The sequence below is a fragment of the Drosophila subobscura genome, chromosome J (assembly GCF_008121235.1).
Source record: "Drosophila subobscura isolate 14011-0131.10 chromosome J, UCBerk_Dsub_1.0, whole genome shotgun sequence".
Taxonomy (NCBI): domain Eukaryota; kingdom Metazoa; phylum Arthropoda; class Insecta; order Diptera; family Drosophilidae; genus Drosophila; species Drosophila subobscura.
The window spans coordinates 9391817-9415594 of record NC_048532.1 but is presented as its reverse complement, the minus strand read 5'-3'; the positions used below and the strand labels follow the sequence as shown (position 1 = coordinate 9415594).

At 42.9% G+C, this 23778-nt stretch overlaps 2 protein-coding genes across 2 annotated transcripts; both read right to left on the bottom strand.

Annotated features, from left to right (window-relative positions):
• Positions 1-2964: 2964 nt before the first annotated feature.
• LOC117894009 (angiopoietin-related protein 7-like) lies at positions 2965-4185 on the bottom strand. The gene is made up of 3 exons (XM_034800833.1): positions 3834-4185; positions 3192-3779; positions 2965-3134 (listed from the first exon to the last, which is right to left on the bottom strand). Exons 1-3 carry the CDS (start codon positions 4147-4149, stop codon positions 3127-3129), a joined length of 912 nt encoding a protein of 303 aa, XP_034656724.1. The 5' UTR covers positions 4150-4185; the 3' UTR covers positions 2965-3126.
• Positions 4186-6540: 2355 nt separating this feature from the next.
• Positions 6541-23166, bottom strand: LOC117894008 (somatostatin receptor type 2). The gene is made up of 2 exons (XM_034800832.1): positions 22842-23166; positions 6541-9185 (listed from the first exon to the last, which is right to left on the bottom strand). The coding sequence occupies exon 2, from the start codon at positions 8989-8991 to the stop codon at positions 7282-7284; it is 1710 nt and encodes a 569-aa protein (XP_034656723.1). The 5' UTR covers positions 8992-9185; positions 22842-23166; the 3' UTR covers positions 6541-7281.
• Between the last annotated feature and the right edge of the window lie 612 nt (positions 23167-23778).

The following is a 23778-nucleotide window of genomic DNA, read 5'->3' as shown; positions in this document are numbered from 1 at the left end:
CGGCAGAGGCAGAGCCAGCGGCAGAGCCAGCGGCAGAGCCAGCGGCAGAGCCAGCGGCAGAGCCAGCGGCAGAGCCAGCGGCAGAGCCAGCGGCAGTCGGCCAGTGTGCTGCTATAAGCTGCGGGACAGGGTGGGTTTGGCCACTGAAAATTAATTTCTTCATTGTGGCTATAATAATGATCCAATTGTATCCCAATTTGGTGATCTGATAGATATGGTCATTCCCTACGGAATGAGTTTTCTGCTATCTTCAAAATTGTAGATTTGAGAGGTTTTCGCCCTTTTGCGGAGGCGGAAGGGGGCGTGGCTCTTTTTTGAAATACACTTGTAACAGTGTGAGCACACAGAAGTATGGATGCAAAATTTGGTGGCTCTAGCTTTTATAGTCTCTGAGATCCAGGCGCTCAACAAGACGGACGGACAGACGGACGGACAGACAGACATGGCTCAATCGACTCGGCTATTGATGCTGATCAAGAATATATATACTTTATGGGGTCGGAGACGTTTCCTTCTGTGCGTTACATACAACCGTTATCCGCACAAATACAATATACCCTATTTACTCTTCGAGTACCGGGTATAATAAAAGCGGCGCAAACACCACAAACTCAAATTACACGCCGGAATGTACATAGACCGTGTGGGGAGGGGAGGGTGCGGAGTACGGAGTCCGGACTCCGGAAGTACCAGACACCCAGCTGAGGCTGAGCCCAAAATAGGCGACTAATGCCCACAAATGTTTGTCCAGGTACGAACTAGACTTTCAGGTGAATCTTTCCCTCCCTCTCTCACTCTGTCTCTGTCTCTGTCACTCTATTCCTCTCTCTCTCTCTCTCTCATTCTCTGTGGTACTTCCATCGTGGTGTGTATTTTGTGTAATTAATGTGTGGCCCTGCTGCTTCTGGTAATGGCAACAATGTCCACAGCCACGTGGAAGCGGAAGTGTGAGCCCAAAAAGTTTACGTTAACAGGAAATTGTTATTGTTTTGTCGCCTTAAAAAAGCAAAGAACGAGAAGGGTACAGCAATGAGAAGCGAAGCAGTTGTACCCTGAAAAAAAACTAGCCAGAAAATGTTACATGCCCATCCAGGAACAGGGCATATCCCTCAGCTCAGAGGCTTCACCCATTGATGGGTGTCTGGCCTGCGTACAAAAACCGAAAGCCGTTTGCGTTGGTAATATTGGAGGCGAGGAGCGAGCTGACCATTGCCGGGTTATTCCTACCAGGTCATTGACTTTCCTTCCAGGCTCTCTCTCCACTTTTGTGTGTGTTTGTGCTTGTGGTTGTGTGTGTGTGGATGGGTAATTAAGATGCTATCTCAGGGCGTTGAAATTTGAGACGAGAAGCGATTTCCGGTTAGCGGCTGTAGTTGGCTTTTACGGCTTAGCCTTGACGGAAATTGGCCAACTTAAAGAGTAAACGTGTTGGCTCGTTGGATGTCTTTAAAGCCTATTACTATACATAGTCCCAGCAGCGTAATACCTATATTTTTCAATAAGCACAAATGACACCCACTCGCAGAGAAAGTAGTGCGAAGGAGGGGCTGGGCCTGGGGCTGCCACTTGAGCTGACACTTGCCGGGGGGCGTGGGCTAATTTACGCCTTTAATTTGTACCGACAGGCAGCAGTGGCGGCTCCCACTTGATATAATTGATGGCCAGTCGGAGTCCAAGTCCGTGGCAGGTCCAGCAACTTGGACTAGTCCGGGACTTGCCCGTCCTTGCTGTGAGGACGTTTTGTGTATCCGCCTCATTCTTATGTTAGGCCCAAAAGCAGGTCATATAACGCCTCCATCCATATATCCCATACATCCCCTGCATATGTAAATGAGCAGCATATTTCAAGCGTTTTTATGGCCAAAGATTCCAGAGATGAGGAAGTTCTTCTCGTGGCATGTGGCGCTGTTTACGGAAGCTGCCGCCTGACCATGGGGGTGCTTCTCTTCCTCTTCCTCATCATCATCACCATCCACCATCAGCGGCCGAAAATGCTACAGAAAAATGTTGATCGATTCGAGTTTGACTTTTATGCCCGCTGCGTGTTTGTCGTGGGTACTTCAGGGTATCAGGGGTATTCCCACTAGCCTGAGGCGGCTGAGAACTGAACCCAACATAAGAGAAGAAAAAAAACGAAATAAATATGTAATCTCTGGCTATTATTATGGGATATTCTTACCAAAGAGCATCCAAAAACCATCATGATATATATACGTATCTGTTCTTCCCTCTGCTCCCAATGTATTTTGTATCCATCGCTGTCAATACTTTCCTTCTCGTTGCTGACTCAATCATCAATCACTCGGTGGCACCATCTCCTGCCCTAATTCCAAGCCGCTTTAACCCCTCCGATGGCTTATCAAATTTGTTTTGGCAAGCCACCGAAATCGGCTATGTTCTGGCCTTAAATCGAAGCCAAAGAATCGGGTAGGGAAACGGCTCTTTGTGCCCCAATTACGGCAAATAAACTAGAGGAACAACTCCTTACAAAATTTACTGTCCGACTCAATGACTTTCGACTTTTGAGCAATTTGCTATGGCCACGAGAATGAGCAGTGCTGCTCCTGCAGCGATAAGAGCCTGGCTCTATGGAAATAGTTTTTGCCACCGCATGCAGGAATGCCAAACGCTCGAGTGGCCGCAAAACAAAAATTCGTTGGCGAAAAACTTTCAATTTGCTCAGCAGAAAAGAGTCTACAGCTATGGCAAAAAAAGAAAAGTAAAAATCGTAAAATGCGAGGAGGATAAACCGAAAACCACAGCCCAATTGAAGGGAGCAAGTGGCACGGAATGCTCAAGAACTTTTCCTTGGCTGCTTGGTGGCTGTTCGCAAAAGTGAGAAAATGGTTCCAACCTCTTCAAAAACTGCAAGTCTCAATGGGAAAATTATGGATTGCTCGACGTTGTTCAAAGCTGACACGGAAGGTGTCAGCACAAAACGAAATACGTATATTTATTTGTTTATTTTACAAATGTAAAGCTCAGCGCCTTGTTAGTCCTGCATCAGAGTGTAGTGAGACGGACGAATCATCATTTTGACCGACTGCAGCGAAGCATAATTCTTCCAGGTGAACCACCAGATGCCAGAAAAACCGCTATATTTGCCATCATTGTAGTACTGACCCATCAGATTGCTTGGAAAGAGACGAGCAAATAATTTTAAAGTCGTAGATTCAGATGTGAACACTCACCAATTGGCATCCCAGCCGTACCACCAAGCTCCGTGGTAGTAATTGGCACAGTTCCCTGGCCCCATCCATCGTTGTCCTTGTCGTAGGTGGTGAACGCATTGCCCAGATGGTAGCTCATTGCATCACCGGCATCTCCCGAGTACTTACCCAACAATTTTAGTGAATATTTCTCCTGCTCATTGCCAATCAGTAGATTACTGTACAGTGCATATCGTTCATTGCCTCTGAAGTCTGTTAGCTTAACGAGCAGCTCGTAGGGCAGTGACCTCGTCAGCCTGTGCAGCTTCTCGAGACCCAAAAAGTGATCGTCGGCCAGGTCCCCAAAGCCATTGCGATAGCTTGTCCAATTCCTGTGAAAGTCCAGCTGGCCTCCACTGCGCTTCAGTATGACAATCCAGGCGGGTTCGTCCATCTGCTCCATGTGGCAGTGCACTTGGAACGGATCTGTGCCGGGTACTTGAATTTGAAGTATCCTAGACTCCTCATAGGACGCACACTTGGTGGGTAGTGTGGTGGCATTTCTGCCAATTGTGGTGCTCGTGCAACCAGTGGGGGTGGTGGAAGTGTTGGGCGTGGTGGAAATGCTGGAAGTGGTGGAAGTCCTGGGAGTGCTGGAAATGCTGGGCGTGGTGGAAGTACTGGGTGTGCTGGGAGTGGATTCTTCTCCTTTCTGGTTGTGGTTGCTCTTCAGCTCTTCGATTTCTTTGCTCTGCAGTTCCACTATACCGCGAAGCTCCACCATTTGCTCGTTCAATAAATCGATCTGGAAGCCATAATCTTCGCAACGTTGCTTCATTTCCACAGCATTGTCGAGCAGGGGCTTCAGCTTCTCAAAGCACTCTGGTCCACAAAAATCAATGGAATTCTCTTCGTATGCGTTGTAACCGAGCTGTTGGCCGGCAGTAGCAGTGTGGCAGAAGCTTCCTGCCAGAAGCAGAATAACCGAAACAACTTTCATTTCAGCCGAGAAACGTCTTACTGATGGCGAAATTCAAAGCGAACTGATCACAAATCGAATGAAATGCATGCAAAGATGACTTTACTTTGTGGATCTCATTCAGTTCTTATCTGTTGAAACTGATTTACGACACAGAGAGGGTCACAGAGGATCACAGCAAACATTATCGTTAACGAGAGTCTGAATTCCACACGAACTGCGCTGCTGAAAGTATTGAAATTAGCAATAGAATAAAATAATATAAAATATATATCAAGACACATATTTGTAGTGCACATCGTATGCCAATTGAATGAATTTAATGAATCCAATTATATTATTTGAACAGCTGTAGAGTCTCCTCCACCTGGATAAATCTGTGGCTTCTTTTGCTGTGTTTTTGTTTGTTCAGCATCGCAGCATCGCTGGCCATTATCCATCGCATTTGAGGTGCTAATGTATTTATAAAGCGACTCGAATGTATTTTTAGTTTTTAAAGAAAATCTTTGGCTGTATGTAGCCTGTGGCTGTGCGAGTGCCTTTTTATCTGTTCATTTTCATTGGTCGATTTATGAAGTGCGAAGCATTAATTTGATTTCTCGTATAGCCAGAAATAAATTAGGTCAAAATAGCCACAAACGGGCGTGGGGCAGCGCTTTGAAGTCTGTCCGCTCAGGCCCCATAGTACTCGTAGTACTCGTATATCTACTCATACTCGTACATACATATCTCTGTGTTGCTCGTTTGACTTTGAAAATCTCCAGAGAGCGCTGGAAGACACAGATGGGGTGCAGCCTTGCCTCGAACTGTATTCATAATTCAACTGACAGCTGAGTTTTTTCCATCAATATGGCCATAAGTTGTCCGCCTCGGCCCGTCCTGCACACGTACACGGACTTCTAAGTGCCTTCACTGCTCTGGTCTGACCTTAAACTTCAACTTGATGGAGGATGGAGGGATGTGTATGCCGCGTCCGTCGTCTGCAGCTTTCCCATTAAAACTCTCAAAGCTCCCTGGCATATGGCGAAGTGCATCAGCATGCAGGAGCGGTGCCCATAATTTTCCCCGCACTTCCCCAGACAATCAATATGCCCCTTAACCAAGTTGTGCTTTAAGTGCGAATGAAATCGAGTAGGAATACGACACACTAGAAAGCACTTCCCCTGTTTTTCGTTGGTCAACTGGATTTAAAATCTGCCCTCAAATGTCATTGTCCTCGGGGTCGTCCCTTACTAACTGCAATTGTCACTTCTTTTCGATAATCCCATGCCCCAAATATGGTTGCCATTTGTGTTAAGCTTTTATTATAGGTTCTCCAGTTTTTCCATTGCATTTTTCTGTCAAATTTTCCAACCCAGGCCCCTTGTTGTCTGAACATCCTGTGGATGTTGTGAATGGTTGGCGGAAGCATGAAAAACGTTTTCTTGTTTCTGTCTTGACAAATTTTCCTGTTTTTATGGGTTTCCTCACTTTTTACTGGTAAGCCACGTCATTGATGGCTCCCAAATGAACATTTAAAATCAATATAATTGAAATAGTTTTAGATCAACACAAAAAATAAATATAAGTAGACAAAAAAAGGATGACCAGCTTTGAGAATTCATTTAAAATTATGTTTATTTAATTCGATCATCATTTTGTTTTGATTTTGAAGCACTCAAACTCCACCTAATGTATTTTTAGCAACGTTTTTTTTGCCTTCAATTAAGTTACACTTAAAATTGAAAAATGTATCCACAGAGATGTGTGTCTATGTATTTATCTTTTGTGTTGTTCACATTTTTTCCTTTACCTGTAGCTTTTTTTTGTGGACAATTAATAAATGTATATTTATGTTTTTATCATAGTTTAATATTAAACACTGATTAGACTAGCTTTTGTTGTGTGTTTTGTTTTCAAAAGTACAAATATTCGTGTACATTGGTAGGGGAGGGGCAGAAATGCCCAAAGATTATTTCAGCCATGGCTTACAATATGGCTAACAATATCCAAGTCAATGATAAATTCTGGCATTTAGATTACTATTATATTTTGTGTTGTTTTAAAAACATTCAAGAGAGACAAACTTTGTGTGTGTGAATCTATTCGAGACTGATTCAATATTATTTATTGTATCTATTGTTTTTATTTGGGTATTCATTTAAGTCGATTATTGAAAGCGCCTGCACTGAGTTAATGTTAGTCCCAGCAGCCGCTATAAAAACATTTATGTATGTACTTTCAGTGTTAATTAAAATGCACTCGGTTAATTAGGCTTAATTAGAGATTATCGTCATGAATTGTAATGCAACATTTTCCACATTGTTTGCTTCACATTTTCCCCATTTCAATTTCCTTTTTTTTATTTTACAATCACATTACAATTTAATTCGAATTGAAAAGGTTCTTTTTGTTATTTTTTTTTTATTATTATTTGATTTCTTGTTTCAGCGAATACTTTTTGTTCGTTTTATTTCCAATGGAATTATTTTTGCCTTTCTGGAATTCTTTGGGTTCCCCCTTTGGGTTTGGGTTTTTTTGGCGCATTTTTCTGAGTTCTTTTCCTTGAAATCTAAGATCAAATCTCAACACTTAACACTTGTCACTTTCCACTAATTATTTCCACTATTTCACTTTCACTTTCTCGTTCTCGTGTTCCACTTTCACTCCACTCTTCAACTTATTTGTAAAGATTTTCAACCTTATTCTAGCAGAGTATGTAAATTGGAAAACGACACTAAAATTATCCACGCAAACTTATCCAAACACTAATCTGACTGGCAGCAAACCGATGCGATAGTGACTGCTTCTCTGACCTTTGTGTTCTCTGATTTGAAGTAATTTTATGAAGAATATTTCCCTGGTGTCAAGTTCTTTTTTGTATACTGAAACATAAATGAGTTTATAATCGATTCCCTGTCATAATCTTTTCCCAAATCAGTTTCACTCGCAGCGTTTCGCATCGCTTTTGCTCTATCCCTATAAAATATCAATATCCATCGAGAATGAATGCTTAACCTAAAGCAACACCTCCGACTGCATGGTCAGATCTTTATCGAGTTCCACTACCACACCCACACCCACTTCCGCGCCCACACCGATGTCGGCCTGCCCTCATCTTCTGGCTATAAACACAACCGTCTCCAGCGGCATGGCCTGGGCCTGGGCCTGGTCTTATAAGTCAGTGTGCAGGACGGGCGGCTTACAGTTGTTGGTCTCGGCGTTGACCACCAGGAGTGTGGCAGGATTGCCGCTGCAGGATGGCGCTGTTGGCTCAGAAGGGGGAGCATAATGAACAGCTGGCTGGACAGAGGTCACTGCATCCGTGCCCGCCGTTGTCGTGGTCGTCGTGGTGGTGGCCATCGGTGCATTGTTGTTCCGCGCTGCGGCCAGGGCCCGCTTCTTGGCCGTGCCAGCGGCCTTGGACGCTTTGTTGCCACCACCGATTAGTCGCTCCGACTGCCGGCTCTTGCCAAACTTGGGAAAGAAGCTGTTCTCCAGCTGGAGCTGGGCATTGACGTCCTTGCGGGCCGCACAGGTGCAGGCCTTCATGAAGCTCTTCTTGAAGTTGTCGCTGAGGAAGGCGTACAGGATGGGGTTCATGGCCGAGTTCGAGTAGCTGAGGCAGCCGCAGACAAGGAAGACGGCCAGCTCGAGTCGTGAGGCGCCGCACGGATTCGGCACCGAGTTGATGAGCGCCACCTGCGAGATCCAGTGGGGCAGCCAGCACATGATGTACACCGTGATGACGGTCAGCACCAGCTTGGTGACCTTCCTGTGGGATCGCTTCTTCTCCTTGCTCTTGTGCTTGGGCCCCACAGTATGTAGCTTCCGGATGACCAGGCAGTAGAAGACCAGAATGAAGGTCAGCGGCGTGGCAAAGCCCAGCACCAGCGAGTAGAGTATGAACGTGGAGTCCGAGTCCAGGTTCTGCGTGTCCGGCCACTCGATGTTGCAGCTCAGCAGCCCATTCTCCGCCGGCACAGTGCTGGCAAACAGAATGACGGGCAGCATCAGCAGCACTGAGGTCATCCAGGCGAAGGCCGACACCAGCTTCGACACGAACGGGGTGCGGTAGCGGGGCGAGGATATCGGATGGCACACAGCTATGTACCGATCGGCGGACATGATCAGCAGGAAGATCGAAGAGGTGAACGATGTGATGGAGCTGCTCACCATGTACGCCTTGCACATGTAGTCCCCGAACGACCAGTTGCCCACCTGCATCGTGTAGATCAGAATGGGTATCCCAATCAGGAAGAACTCATCCGCAATGGCCAGATTCAGTATGTAAATATTCGTCACCGTTTGCATCTTGGAGAATCGCATCACCACATAGATCACCAGAGTGTTGCCAAAGAGTCCAACGATGCAGACCATCGCATACAGGATCATTGCGATGAGTTTCAGTATAAAGTTGCCGTTGCCGCCGCTTTTGCTGCAATCGATGGCACCACCCGGAAAATGCCCCCCGACGCTGCCATTGCGATGCTGGTGGGGCGTCATCGGTGGCCGTCCCGGTGCCAGTGTGCCATTGAAGTCCACTGCTGCCACCAGATTGCCATTCATGTGCTTGTACTCCAGCTCCAGTTGCAATTGCTGTTGCTGTTGCAGTTGCACTTCCAGTTCCAGTTGCTGTTGCTGTTCCAGTTGTTGCTGCTGCTGCTGCTGCTGTGAGGTTCCATTTGGCGCCACTGTCAACTGCTCTGTGGGCGTTATTAAGCTCGTTAGTGTCAGCGCTGTCAGCACAAATAACAGAATGCCCCTGCGATGGTCTGGGCACTGGACGTGTACATGGACATGGACATGGCTGTTGTCGCTGTCCACGTTGCGGCGGCCACTGCGGTCGGCAGCTGCCCCATTCGGTTTCGAATGTCCTTTCATGTTGGCTTTAGTGCCCTGCACCACTCCTCGTCTGGTAATTTCCTATGCCCTGGTCGTCAGCCTATTTGTGGATGCCTGAACCAGCTGCTGAATCGCAAATGTTTTGATATGTTTTCCATACTTTATGCGTGCCACGCCCGGGCGTCCGTCACATGGTTCTAGTTCCTCTTTGGAGTTGCTGCTGCTGGCTGCTGCTGCAATGGTAGTATAAAGAAATGCGAGATTGATTAGTGGGCTAGTGGCTGGTGGCTGGTGGATCCCCCTTATTATTAGCCAGGAGATACATATAACTGGGCCTGTCTGCCGGCAGCTGCTCCTAACAAGCGAGCGCATTATTTACCGACAATATTGAGCGCAGGGTATCAGTATTTCTCAGGCAGCGCTACAGTCAGCACTCGCTAAAGTAGATTACTCCACGCTGGTGCTGCCATTCCAGTCTCCTGGGTGTGGACTGTGTCCCTGACAACTTCCAGCAGAGAACAATGCAATCAACTATATGAAATTTTGCCTCGAGTTTGTGTTTGCTTTCTTCTCCGCTCGCGAGCGTACGAAAAAAAATGATTTTCTATCTGGCAAGTGAAAAATGAACGGCAACTCGAGAATGCCAGCGAAAGTAAAGAATAAAGAAAGAAGGAAAGAAAACAGGAAAACAATGCCAACAATATAAGCAACAACAAGCAATTAACTTGGACATAACTAAGGCGTGGCAAGGGGGCTACGGGGAGCAAAAACTGAAGTGTAGCTTAGTCCTCTTCGTTTATAGTATAAAACCCAATCTATTTGTAGTGCCAAAGGCAGAAATACTATAATTAAAATGCATTTCAAATGACTCATCATGGACAGAGAAATAAAAGCAAAGAAAAGCAATGAAAAGCAATGAAAATGTGTCAAATAAAATTGAGAAACGTTTCTAAAAGAAATTCACATAAAATAAAATAAAATTAAATATTTCCAGCAAATATTTCCAACAATTTCCGCGCACTTGTCATTTCTCTAGCCTTTTGTACAATAATTAATAAGAAAATTGTATCGTACCGCTTGCAGGCATTTTTCCCTCCATATGCCAGCATAAAGTTTGAGCCCACAAAACATATACAAAACAAAACAACCCGATGAAAGCCGTAAACTTTGCAAAGCAACCTTCGCAGACAACGACGCGGCCAATGGGAAGTGAAGTCAAGTCAAGTCAAGTTTTTGGGGCAAAGAGAAAACTTATTTGCCGGGAGAAGGACATGCCAAGGCCAAGTGGAAGTTTTGGTAGGTCATGGCGGAAATAGCCTGTGGGCTGGGCCGTGGGGTGGCACTTGACTCCTCCAAGACGACCACACGCAGATAGAATTTCCTCTGATTAATTAATTGGCGTAATCCTAGTTGGATAAACTACATGAATTGCCACCGAATTTATGGCTCCAAGCAACAGCAATAACAAAAACAAAAACAAAAACAACTGCTGCTGTTCCTAATGACCTTTGCCCGGCTCGGGTTTAAGCTTAAGTCACTCCCACCCAGACAACACTCCTCATAGCCATGACTCCCACTTAATTAGGTAGCGATATATGGAGCAGCCACATCATAATTGCCACCAACACAGTGGCTGCCTTTTGTACGGCCTACACCTTGATTAGTCAGACAGATATACCGATATGCCAGGACCAGTCTGCCAGTCAACCAATCTGCCTGCCAGCCAATTGCAGAACAGTGCCTGTCCAGTTCGCTTCAATGTTCGGCTTCTGGCCAGGACCAACAAGGCCAGCAATCAATTGGTAAACATGTTGCCATTGACGATGACGATGACGGCACCTCACATTCAGCTCTCTGCTCTGCCGCCCCGAAATCTCAATAAAAGGACATAAAACGCTTGACTACCGACTACCGATCTGGCCGTTCGAGTAGAAGATTCATGTGTGTTGTCGCCTTTCCAATGAATTCGAGACAAAAGAAAAGGTAAATTTTGCTTTACGGATGGTTGACTGATGAAACTATAATTGGAAATGCTCCACCAGAAAACTCTCTCGACTTTAACAAGGGAATATTGTTGGGTTTTCTCAATTATTAAATAAGATTTGTGTTGATGCTAATTTATCTTTAAATAGATGCACCAAAAATAAAGAAAATGTCCATGGAAAACATTGTTAGGTTCAACACAGAAACTGAACTGAAGTTAGCAACGAATTTTCCACTTCTTTTGTTTGCCAGCGCCTTTGTTCACCTGAGCAGAGACTAGCGTCTGTTTTTCCATGCAAAACTTGGCGCTGTTATCTTTCACACTCATTGGCCAAAGTCATTGTCATGCATAGAGTTTGCTCTTGTCCTCCTCTCCTCTCTTTTCAGCTTCTTCTCTTTGGTATCAATTTTCACTTCCAACGCTCTGAAAGAGAATGAGATTCACCTTCCAGTTGATTTGTTTGCCCCGAGTTTGCTTGCCTAGTTTCGCATGCATAAAGCCCAGAGAGTAGGCTAAACTGATTGATTTTCCGTTGGTTGGATTGCCATTTGGTTAATTAAAAATTATATTCGATCTGTTGTGCAAGCCACCCAAATGAACCCCATCAAATGTACGTAAACGCCAAATCGGCTTATGTCAACGAATTTAATTGGTAAATGCACGAAAATAGCTCATATTTCACATTTGCCCTCTCCACGGGGGCTAGAGGCAGAGCCAGAGGCAGAGTCAACACAGCAGTCAAATCATATTCCCATTTGGTTATGGAGCAAATCAGGACGATTGGCATTGGCTGACTAATGCGAGTATTCTTATATCTACCATGCATTGGGTAAGCTTCCAACTTGATTGCATTTCATGCATGAAAATATGATTAAAATCGGTATTCAATTATTCAATCAATAAGCGGAGTTTTAGTTGACGTTTATATGAATGAATAGTGCTTATTCGATGTGTTTTATCTACATTAATGAATGTTGGTATATTGCTTTGAATTGACAGCAGATTTCTGCTAGTCAAGGCCATGCCTTATGCCGTTGATGTTTCATTTTGATGTTTCCCTTCAATGAGTTCAATTTTATTTAATTTTTAGCTTTTAAATGGACGTCTTTAAGTCATTAATTATGTGTATTATTCTCTCGTTACACCCTAATGAGGTGACTGTACATTTATAACAGACTCCAAGTTTAATGTACGGTCCTTCCTGTACACCATCTTCCCACTCTTTTCGCTCACATTGTTTCTCTTTCTAATAATTTTTCCCCTGTGGGTGTGTGCTCCCACCTGAAGCTCGAAGGCTGGCAAAATATGTTTGCCATAATTTATGTATTTACACTTTGGCCCGTACGTAGCCCGGACGGTGGGATCGACCCTGGATTCTGGATAAATTATGTGCTCATCCGTGCAGCGGCGACATCCTCACGTTTTCCTCTCGACGCTCGTTGGCAGCATGTGGCAACGTCATTGTCGCTGTGGCCAGGTCATGATTTATAAATAATTAAATATTTATTTTCGCACATCGTAAATGACGTTACCAGCCATCGATGATGCCAGCCCCCAACCATTTGCTCATTAATATTAATAAGGCGACTTTGTCGAGTGCGAGTATCAGATGGCCTCCGTCCTCGTGTCCCCCGTTGTCTAGTCCCTCTAATCTCAACAGGTGTTTGTGTTGCCTTCTGGCACACACGTGTGTCTGCCTTTGTCCCTGCTTGCGACGTAATCAAGTCAAGTGCCACTGCCTCGGCCACAGACAGAAAGCTCCCATCTGAGTGTGTGGCCCGATGCGAAGTGAGTTTTCGTTTAGGCCGAAACTCCAGCTCGAATCCAATTTCCATTATCCAATTTAACGCCGACATGCGCGCATAAATAAGCCGCTGCGGATAGACAGAGTCCGGGACAGAGACCATCCGGAATAAGACTAAGAATAGGCACCACATTGCAGGACTTTCCCTAGCCCCTATCCCTAGCTCGCTCTGTTATGCAAATCTCAGCGAAAATGAAAAGGGAATAATATCAATCTTCTACTTAGCCAGGACAGCAAATATATTTTATAGGCCTCAGCACCAGACCCTCAAGCTCATACATCACTTTCAGGCTGCCTGCCTCAAAATGCTGCCTCAAAATTTGTCTTCCTTTAAAGTCAGTTAAAGTGAAAAATTTCCAGGAAATTTTAAGCAGCAGCTGGCTCATGCTGCTTTGGGATGCTCCCCCAGAGAGGAAGATTGAAATATATAATTTATTATTTATATTTAAGAAAAGAGAAAAGGAATGAAGGAGGCAGCAGCAGAGAGCCAAAACGAAAAGACACACAAGCGACAGTTTAGCAAAATACAAACGTGAAAAACCAAAACAAAATAAACTGAAACAAAGGGACGAAGACAAAAGTACACAAACTTCAATATGGAAGATTCTTTGTTTGGATTGTTGAGAGGTTGCCACTTGCCATGGGACCCCGGAGCATCCATTTCCCACAATTACAGATTTTACAGGTGGACGTAGATACATACATATGTACATATACATATGTATGTACATGTGTGTGTGGGTAATTGAAAGCACGAGAGTCTACCGATACCAAGAAGTCGAATCTTCCAGTACCCTTTGGGTAAAATGTTCGTGTAATCACATTTTGTTCAAGATATAAACTAATTTACAATAATTGACAACGCAATCACTTTGCTCTCATTCTGATCCGAAAGAGAGTTGCCATTAATTGGAGTAACTTATTTAAAATAAGCTAAAAATATAACATATTTGTACAACATTACAACAAATGCTATTAATTAGTTTCCATTCAACTTCTAAATAAGTTTACTTCAGGATTTGTTGGCCACTTTCAGCAAATATTTCATCAATTAACTTCCCGTTTATATTCTTAAATATAATATTCCTTCCTTTCAAATATCTTTCCTCTTACTCACAGCCTCAAATACCCATTTCTTTTCCCAAAAGTCTGCCCAAAAACCTTTCAAAAATACAAGAGATGGAAAATTTCGTGCGCAACGTTTAAAAGTCGATTTTGTATGCTACATTTTTCATTTTCTTTTTTGGGCTATTTTTTTGTTGTCCTCTATTTAATGGCAACTCTGTTGCGTATCAGAAGGTGAGTGAAGAATTTTTTTGTTATCTCTATAACTTGATTTATGCCCCTAGCGCCGCCGTCGCTGTCGCCGTCGCCCAAAAACCCACACAAGTTTATCGATTAAAAACAGTTTTGTTGTATGGCTGTAGCTGCCTTTAGGTTGGGTCTATGAAGTTTCGTATAGCGGGGAAGGAAATTGTGCCACGCGCGCTTTCAGCAACATTTAATGTTGCGGCGTCAACAACGTGTCACGCCCATGGAGGAGTCTGCCTCCCGTTTCAGCACCTTCCCTGCGTTCTCTCTTCCCATCAGCAGTTAGACAATAAATTAATTTCAGCCACGAAGTGAGAGTATAACAAAAAGAGCAACAGCAAAATCAACTGAAATCAGTGTCTGGCCAAAGACAGAGCTACCAAAGGGACACGAAAGAGATGGGAAGAGCGAGAGCGAGAGTGAGAGAGCCGCAAAAAGGCGCGTGTTGCATTTAAAGAGAGCTTTGGAGAGGAGGAGCGAGGGCGAGAGCAGCAGACCTAGACCTGGGACTCAGACTGCTTACTGGATTTGGGTCTGGGTCTGGGTCTGGGTCCCTCATCCACTGCCTTCGGGGCTTATTTGCCTGCGGGATTCGGTCTTGATTTTCATATTCATCCTCCACCTAATGGCTCCGCCATGGCTCCTCCGTGCGTGAGCAGAATTGTGCCACGGAACTAATGGCCGCAAAGCACTCAAACAAAAGTGAGGCAAAACCACTGAAATGCTCGTACTCGTAATTTAAAATAAATTTGCACTTTAAGAGCCTTGTTCTCGCAATTTATGCGCCAAAGAAGCGAATGAGTTGGGCAACATTTCCATGCGAATGACAGCTTAAGTCGCATGGCAAATGTATTACTTTACATTCGGCATAAAGGAAGGAAAATTTCCAGTCTAAAACAACGCAGAAAGTGGGCATATGAAAGGTCGAGGCATTCAATGCTCTAACACAATTTTGTGGTAGAGAATTTTATCTGATTTAATGTAAAATTTAATGGAACACCCTGCGTGTTTAAGGGTAAATACAAATAATATAATTTAATTCATGGACAGACACAGAGACAGAGTAGAGAAAGGGAAAACAATAAAATGGCAAATATATAATTTGGAATTTACATACTAAAATGCCAATGGAATGTGACAAAGTTTCGAGTCATATCCCCCCCACCACAGTCCTTTCCTTTCTCACCATTGACTTGCTGTAAAAATATGTAGAAACAGCAAAGGATTGTTTGACATCAATTTATGGACACGCTTCCCACTCCGCCGCTACATGGAATATCTACATGGAGCATGTAACATGTAACAGGACGTGATGGTGCGATAAACGGACACTGTCCTGTCCGCATAAATCGTATCGCCAATAAAACATTCGAGCAAAAACAAGCCAAAAGTGGAAGGCCTGTTGGCCTTCGTAAAAAAAGCAACGGTCGAGCAATAGGAACACGAAATTGGGAAAAAGTAGGAGGGCGGTGAACAAACTATAACCAGATATGCAGATCATTGAAATTGTCACAGAAAAACACTCACACAAAATATTTATATTCGAGCATGACCGAGCCTAACGAAGTTGATATCCAAATTTATGACTCCAGAAGCCATTCAAATGTTTGCCTAAGTGAAACATGAGCCCATAAAAATGATGACTGTGCCACAAACAGAGTCCAAACGGAGTGGAGTAGGATGTTCCGCCCATAAATACTGCGAGGTCGAAGGCTATAAACACGCGAAATACTCACTTTTGCTCTTGATGTGATGAAGAACTTTTCAAATTGATACTAAAAATATGTTCTGCGTGATCAGTGGTGCGAGTAAAGTATGGTTAAGGGAATAAACCAGATGGATTTCAATTAAGATGTGCGATACATATATTTATAGGGGACACTTTAGTGCATTTAATCGATATTCAAAAGTGAAAGTATTTATCTTCAAACCTACACTTTCCCTTGTGTGTAATCTTTAATTCCAATTCACAGTTACCTTTCCTATACACTTAATCAATTTTTAATGGTTAAATAATCACATACACAGGAATAGATTTGTTTTTCTATTATTTCCCGCTTGAGTAAAAGCATCCACAAAATTCCTCAGCTATCCCTAACTATTGCATGCGGCTTTGCCTTTCTTTTTGTTTCTTGCAAATTCCAATTAGTGTTGCCAAGAACTATCCACATGAACATTTTTAGCATAATTAATCCCAGTAAATCACTTAATGGAGTCGATAGTTTTGCTTGTTCCCCCATTGTTTTTATCTCCATGGTTTTCTGCTGGTTGTCAGGCGATAAAAAGGGAAGCAGCCAGGGAGCCAACAAGACAATCAACTTTCATCGGCCATTTCTCAGGGCTTTATTCCCGGCTGATAAGTTTTTTCCTATTTTCGTCATACAAGTGGAAACTTTTCAATTAGTCACACGACTGCACAATTAAATTTTAGTCCCACTCTCACGGACAACCCGGCCTTGACTACCATCCATGTCCATGGCCATGACCATGAGACGCCGCGACAGCCGTGTGCCACTCGTGCCACCTATGTAAGCGCCAGGCAGCGCTGACAACTTACAGACATCTATCTTCCATTCGGCGCTCCACTCTCTCCAGCATTTGTATCCATAAAAAAAGAGAAGAGTGCGGATGCTACTCCTGGGGCTTGTTCTGGTGGTGGGTGGATGGCAGCCGAACTTGTCGTAATTCACTCTGAGGGCAACTTCTGGAATCGATAAATTTTCTGCTTCCAAACACTTGTTGCACTTTGAAGTTTTCCATCAGTTGAATGGACCATCCAATGGGGTTCCCTTTTGTAGGGCAGAGCGGCTGAATGGGTGAAAAAACTCGCTCGGTGGAAGTGTCAAAGTAAATCACTTTACTCGTGAACATCGTTTTCAATTTTTGGCCATTTATTGTGGAATTGTGGGGCCAAAGGTGGGTGCAGTATTTATTGAAGTAGTTTTCTAAAATAAACCTGATAAAACCCTTTGAACTTTGCTTTGAATTTTAAGCATATTTATGTTAAAAATCACAGAATATTGACAGAATCCCTGATTAGTTGCTTCATAAATGACCATTAAAGTTTATGCAACTGATTTTGCTACATTTTCGTGTTTCGACTGTGCAAACATTTTACATCAACATACAAAAATACATATGTTAAGCTTCTTTTTGACGGACTCACACATAACACAGACCCACATAACCAAACGGTTCGGCTATGTGTGTGGGTGGCAAGTAAATTCGGGGAAATTTCATGAGGCATGGCCCTCGGGCATGACCCAGTGACGTGGCAGATGTGGCCGTCGGCAACTAAACTAAACCAACAAAATGTTGTCGCAATCCTAATTGAAATGACAGGGCCAGTGAAATGGCTAATGCCAGACATTTTGGGCCTTTTATGGTGGTGACAATTGTGTCAATTTTTTAAAGGGCAAACCTACAGACGAGTATTAAATTGTGCCAGAGAGCCTAAGGCCTTAAAGAGGTTAGACATTTGGCAATGCAATTTGCACACACAGAGATAGAGAGAGAGAGCAGGCAGTAGTGTTTGAAGGAGTGCCAAAAACATATCTCTAAGCAACTTGAGCAATCGTTGATGAGCCTGCCAATGTCCGAGTTTGAATCTGTATGATCTGTATGACTGCTCTGAGGGAGAGTAAAGGGAGGGATGCAGCTACAGCTGCAGAACAAGATGAACTCAACTGAATTATGCAATGGACAGAAGCACCAGCAGCAGCAGCAGCAGAGACCCACTGCAAGTGGACTTGATAAGGGTAAAAGAGAGAGAGAGAGAGACTCGCACACACACTAACACGGAGGTGCCTCCCCAGTCAAGAGGATATTTTCATTTTCCAAGAGAGAGAGCAAAGAGGTTTTTCTTTTTTGGGATACGAGTACGTTTGTGGTTGCCACCAATACATACAAAGCCCATGGATGCATGTGTGTGGGGTAATTGCAAAATGTAATTGAAGTGCTCTCACTCATTGAGGTTCGTCCTCGTCACTCTGTCCAATTGAAACGGTCAGCCGCAAAATTAAAGGCCTGCGAATGGTGCTTAAGGATTATTCAAGGACCCACCTACGGGTTAGATAATGCCTATGGCAAAGTGAATAATGCTTGAATAGGCATCAAAGCCTTCAGGTGTGAATGTGTGTGGGAGTGGGAGTGCCATGTCAAGTGCTATATATTTTATATACCTTTTCAATACCACTTCAATTTTCAATTAGTCAGAAAATAATGTTGGGAAAAGGTTCAAAGAGTTTCGAATTGGAAATTGCCATGGATAAACCCACTGTGTACTTTTTGGGACCACTCTTCTCAGGCTCTTTTACAGGTTGGAATGTATCAATTATTCAATTTCTCACCTGCTACCGGGGTAATATTTGTGTGCACTGCGCATGGAAACTTTTAATTTAATTTCATCTCATTTAGGGCATCTTTGCGCTCTCTTAACATTTCATTTAACCTTTTTTTTGTGGGTGCCCTATTTTGGGATGAAGCAGGAGGCACCTTTGGCAGCATTTTCAATTAAAAGAGTTCGGGGAAAAAAGGCCAAGAGATGGCACTTGATAAATTTCAATGGTCCCAACAAGCCCCTGACCAACAATTTTAAATCAAAGAAGAAGGGGAGGAGTGGCAATGCCAATGGAAGTTTAAGTGCTGGGGCAGGGGCAGGTCAAGTGGCGATGATAAACAACTTAAAAGGTTGAGAATTAAATTTGAATAAAGAGCCACAACTTGACCGAGTTCATGTGAAAAGGTGCTGAGAGGTAAAGGATTGCTGCTGCTGGTTTTATTTGCCTTGCACCTAACTATTTGGGAGGTTTCCCCGTAAAACTCCTTCCAAAACACTCCAGCTGAAACTTTTGCTACATTTTTTGGCCAGTTTTCTACGGCCCCACAATTTATTTCGTCGATTGACGAATCCACCGAGAAATTAATTTGATTTTAGCTTTGGCTTTGCCCCGGAAACTTTTCCATTTTGCATTTTAGCTCAATTTTTGAGCTCATTATCTGCTGCCGAGTCCTTTTTGAAGTGAAAACTTTCTCGAGGGAATTTTGTGTGTTCTTTTTTTTTGCGGTACGGAGAAACTTTTAATAGATTTATAAGAGCTTCACAGAGAGGGCCTTTTATTGAAATTTATTTTATTGAATTTTATTTGGGGTTTTTCGATTGTTTGAATTTGAATTGAATTGCATTGCACTCAAGGATTTCTACATTTTATTCGAGAGGTAAAAACAAATTTGATTATTTTATTTCTTTGGGCTTTTCACTATTAAATTCTATTTGCCAATTTCAATTGGAATTTCCCTCACACTTTCCGTTGGGCGGCCATTAGGCCAGGCCATGAGGCCAAAAACGGTCAACAAGGAAATTTGCAAATTTTATTTATTTTAACAGCAGCCACAGAAAAACACAGCCACACACACATAGCACTTATACGAGTGTAGAGGGGTTGATAATGTTGTTTCAGCTCAATTGTTTCACACCAACGATAACAACAATTACACCAAGGGAAAACACCAGCGAAAACAGGGAAAACGGGAAAACAAATTCGACAATGAACCCAAGCGAATGTCTCGCTTAGATGGAAACAATAAAACGAAAGGGTATGTTGTGGTGTTCGATGTTTATTTAACATTTACACTTGGGGATGGCCAACGCAAAGATATTCTACTTGGATAATTTCTGCCAAATGGCTAAGAAAATATTTGGAGCAGAAATACTCCCTCTGGAGTAGTGTACAATGGGTATCTAACACTTCGAATATCTATTACATTCCTAGTATTATTTTGTATTGAAATTACTGAACAAAACACAGATACTGCCATTGTTTTAGTGGTGTTTCTGTGTGTTCCTCCCTGTGTATGTGTGCCTAGTGCTGATAACAATGTCGATTTAATTACATTTTATTGACTCCTCCGCATGGAACAGAAAGTACTGAGTACGTTTGTGTGGGAAAAGCACCCGCCCCTGGCCAACGTACGCGTCATCATCATAAGCTCTTATCAAATAACAGAAGCAACACACAACTATGCCGTTTATGCACAAACCAAGGGAGAGATACTCGTACAACTCCCGTACCTTTCCCCCATGTTTTATGTGCTTGTTGCTATTTTAATTACACTTTCATTCAGGAGCAATTCTGTATCTGATAAACTTTCTGACTTTCGCTGCTCCCCTGTGAAGTATTACTGCTGTTGAGATTGTATAGAAATCAGTGGAAATTTCCCTGAAACATAATTTCACCCTCACACTCATCAGAGCATTCGTTTTTCGTCTTATCAAAGTTTCCTTTGACTCATGCTTGATGGTGTTCGGTGCTTATTTTGTGTGTGGCTACACTCGCATTTATTGTTGGTGGCAATAAGCACGTCATTACGCACACAAGCACAGCCAGCAAGTGCAGGAATATACACCCGAGACCCTACACTCGACACTGGACACCAGAGGCGGACACCAGAGACGGACACCAGAGACGGACACCAGAGACGGACACCAGAGACGGACACCAGAGACGGACACCAGAGACGGACACCAGAGACGGACACCGGACACGGTCACGTACACGTTCAGCAGAGAAGGTTCTCCAAATACAAACACATTATGTAATTACATTTAATTATCTGCATTGAGTTTGCGGTCTTCTCAACCAAACACCAGAGACTATTTCTCACAAATTAAGTCTATTTCGCTCACTCTCTATGTTCCTCTTCTTCTCTCTCTCTCTGCCTTTGGCTGTTTATTAATTTAACTTTTTGTCTTTCAGGTTTCGCTGCTTCATTGTGGCACCGGGGAGGAGAGAGCTGCCCCCAGCATTTCCATCTGGGCCAACCAACACCCTCCAGAAATGGTTCACAATGAAATATTTTGGCAGAGGGCCCCGGGAAGTACGTATACGACGTGTATGCTGCATTTCATTCCGTGAATCCAAGAGCCAGGAGAGAGGAAGGAGCAGCATTTGGAGGTCTTCCCACCCCGACTCTTTGACAAATTCAGCAAACTATTTCGGTGGCACACAAAGCAAAGCTTCAGCCTGCCAATATACATATGGCAGCTGCCTACATAATGCATATGGCTACAGTGCGTTTCATAACGAAGACATTATGCTATAAGCAAAACTGTAATGAGTCGAAAAGCTCTTTAGCCATTGCTGATTTTATTTGTTTATTTTAATTAATTTAATTTTTGAATATGTTTCTTGACTCTTGATGGGATTTAAAGTTATGTTACTCACTGCACTAAGTACGAGAATGTGTGGGATTGTATGACATTTATATGCTGGTGTGTTACACTCTCCCTGTCCTGCCCTGCCCTTTCCACGGTCTATGACAAAAGCTGCACAGAAGCAACAAAAAGGCCAATTGGCCTGAACTCTGAGGCTTCGTTTTTCTTTCTCGGAAATCATGGCACATTTATGCTTTAATATTACACCAGATTTAATATTTAATAAGAGTTTTTTGTGGCCAAATTTTCTGGCTTAAGCCGGGCAGCGCGTGAAACCGTTTGATATGTCAAATCAGCTGAAGGAAAATTTGTTTGATGAAGTGGAATAATTTAAGCTTGGATTTAGGGTCAATTTATGCATTTTTTTTTTAAATCTTTCTTTACTCAGATTCACGTCTTTAACTTTGAAGATAACTTTTTCGCAACTTTAAATGTTTTTAAATATTTCTTTAACTTTTTTATGCCTAGGAAGCTGCCTACAAAATTTCATTGATATTATCCGACTCCATTAACGTTTGAGGGACTGCTCTTTTAATGGCTATCTAGGAGGCACTTTACATTTTTTACGAGCATCATCCCCAAAAGTGCGAGCGTGCCTTAACCAATAAACTTTCTGAGTAATAAAGGTTGATGTCCTGCCATAATAGTTAACGCTTTGATAACTGACTTTTGACTATAATTTTACACTTTTCCGGCAAGGAATTTTAGGCAGAAATTAATGTTGGAAAATTGAAAAATGTACCCGCTGCTGTATGAGTATATTAAATGTACTTTTATTTCGAGTTTGTCCATAAAGAACAGAATAATGATGTCAAATATTTGACAGAAATAATCTACTCCCATGTGCACACAATAGAGACCTTTCTGTGTCGTGTATATGTTAATAATTCTTGTAAAAAAAAACACTGAACATAAATCTCCAGGCAAACTTATCTTTTTTATGTAATGAGTAATTTAATAAAGTTAAAACATGACGCAGAATTTCAGTAATTTTTGTGTTGTAACCTCTACATCTACAAGTATTGCCCCCATGATTACCATAACTTTTCAAATATTATTTCGGTTTTAAAAACCTCGAGGATGCTAGAATTTATTAGGCCCAATGGAAGAGCAGGCAAAAAAGGCGAACCCATGGAAAAAATATGTTAACAACACAATTACAAGAACAAACAAGTTGACACCCACAAAAAAAACAGAACAATTCCCACAATTTGGATGCCTGACTCTCCTTCCCTATCCTATTATTTCCTTGTGGCATTGGAGAAGGCAAATAAAAAATCTTCGAGGTTTCTGGTGGGGACAGATGGAAAGGTTTCCTTCCATCTTTCAGCTCAACTCAACTCAACTCGTCCCGACTCGACTCGACTCATAAGCCATATAAATTTCCGGCTGTCGCCTTTTACCGCTTCGCATAAATTTGACACTTTTTTCATTGCTGTTTTCCCTTCTTTTTTTTGGTTTGTTCCTGTCGTTGGCTTAGGGGAACGATTTCTTTTGTTTATGCACTGAAAGCAGTTTTTGGGGCGAGCTCATTGTAAGGGAGATTTATGCAATGATATTGCAAAAATAATATTTACCTTGTGAAAATTGAGTTTCTGTGGAGTTTGTTATGTTTTATGTCTAAGAAAACACCTTTGACAGTCTTTGTGCATTAAATTCGAAATGTTTTTGTGGAATATTTAAAAGCTCATTGCCATGTTGGGCATTTGGTTTGTTTCTTCAGCACTTTCTTCGAACACAACACTTTGGAGCACTTTGGGTGGAAATTCTTCAATTCAATTCAATTCTAATTTATTTCGCATTCGACTTGGAATATTATTGAGTTAATTTTGCGGAGCAGGTTCTTCAGACACGTTCGCAGCGCTTTGTTGACAGGCAACGACTGAAGCCGCTCAGGAAAATTGTGGGTCTAACATCAACGATGACGACCGACCATGATAAAGATGATGATGGGGCCGGGCCGTGCCATTGATGGCGGGCCATGGTAAGGCCAGTGGCACCGACAGAACAGCTGTTACTCCGAACGGGCCCATTCGTGCGTGCTCGTGGCACACTCGATTCCGAAACGAGCGCTTCCAGGGGAGTCTGTTACCGAACAGGCCTCTGTTAGCCTCCGTGGGTGGGCGGTCTACCTGTTTGCTTTCCTCTGTTAGCTTAACATTCAACATACGAGCTGGCGGCGCCTCGCCCCCCAAGTGTGTTTATTTCTTCGACGAATGTTTATATTATTTAATATTAGTTTTTATTATAATGGCTTTTTAATGCCAGCCATTCCGAACGTTTCATGTTCATTGTGCTTTTGGTTTTTTCTCTGGTTTTAAATTTGATTTGGTTTCATTTCGATACGCTTCCAGAGGGTATCATGAATTTGAACGTACTCTGGGTGGTGCAGGGAGATCAGAAAACAAAGATATATCCTAGAGTATTAGCTGCTTCTCTTTATGACTTTGTTTTGAAATTTTCCTTTCGGTGTCGGCTTTTATGTCTGCTGCGCATTCGTTTATAAACAAATTG

What these genes read in the sequence shown, in the direction of transcription:
- LOC117894009 (XM_034800833.1), bottom strand. Translation starts at nt 4,149, where the DNA reads ATGAAAGTTGTTTCGGTTATTCTGCTTCTGGCAGGAAGCTTCTGCCAC. An exon ending in AGAATCCACTCCCAGCACAC is followed by an intron (nt 3,780 to 3,833) that starts CCAGTACTTCCA and finishes CTTCCACCACTT; the next exon opens with CCAGCATTTCCACCACGCCC.
- LOC117894008 (XM_034800832.1), bottom strand. Translation starts at nt 8,991, where the DNA reads ATGAAAGGACATTCGAAACCGAATGGGGCAGCTGCCGACCGCAGTGGC.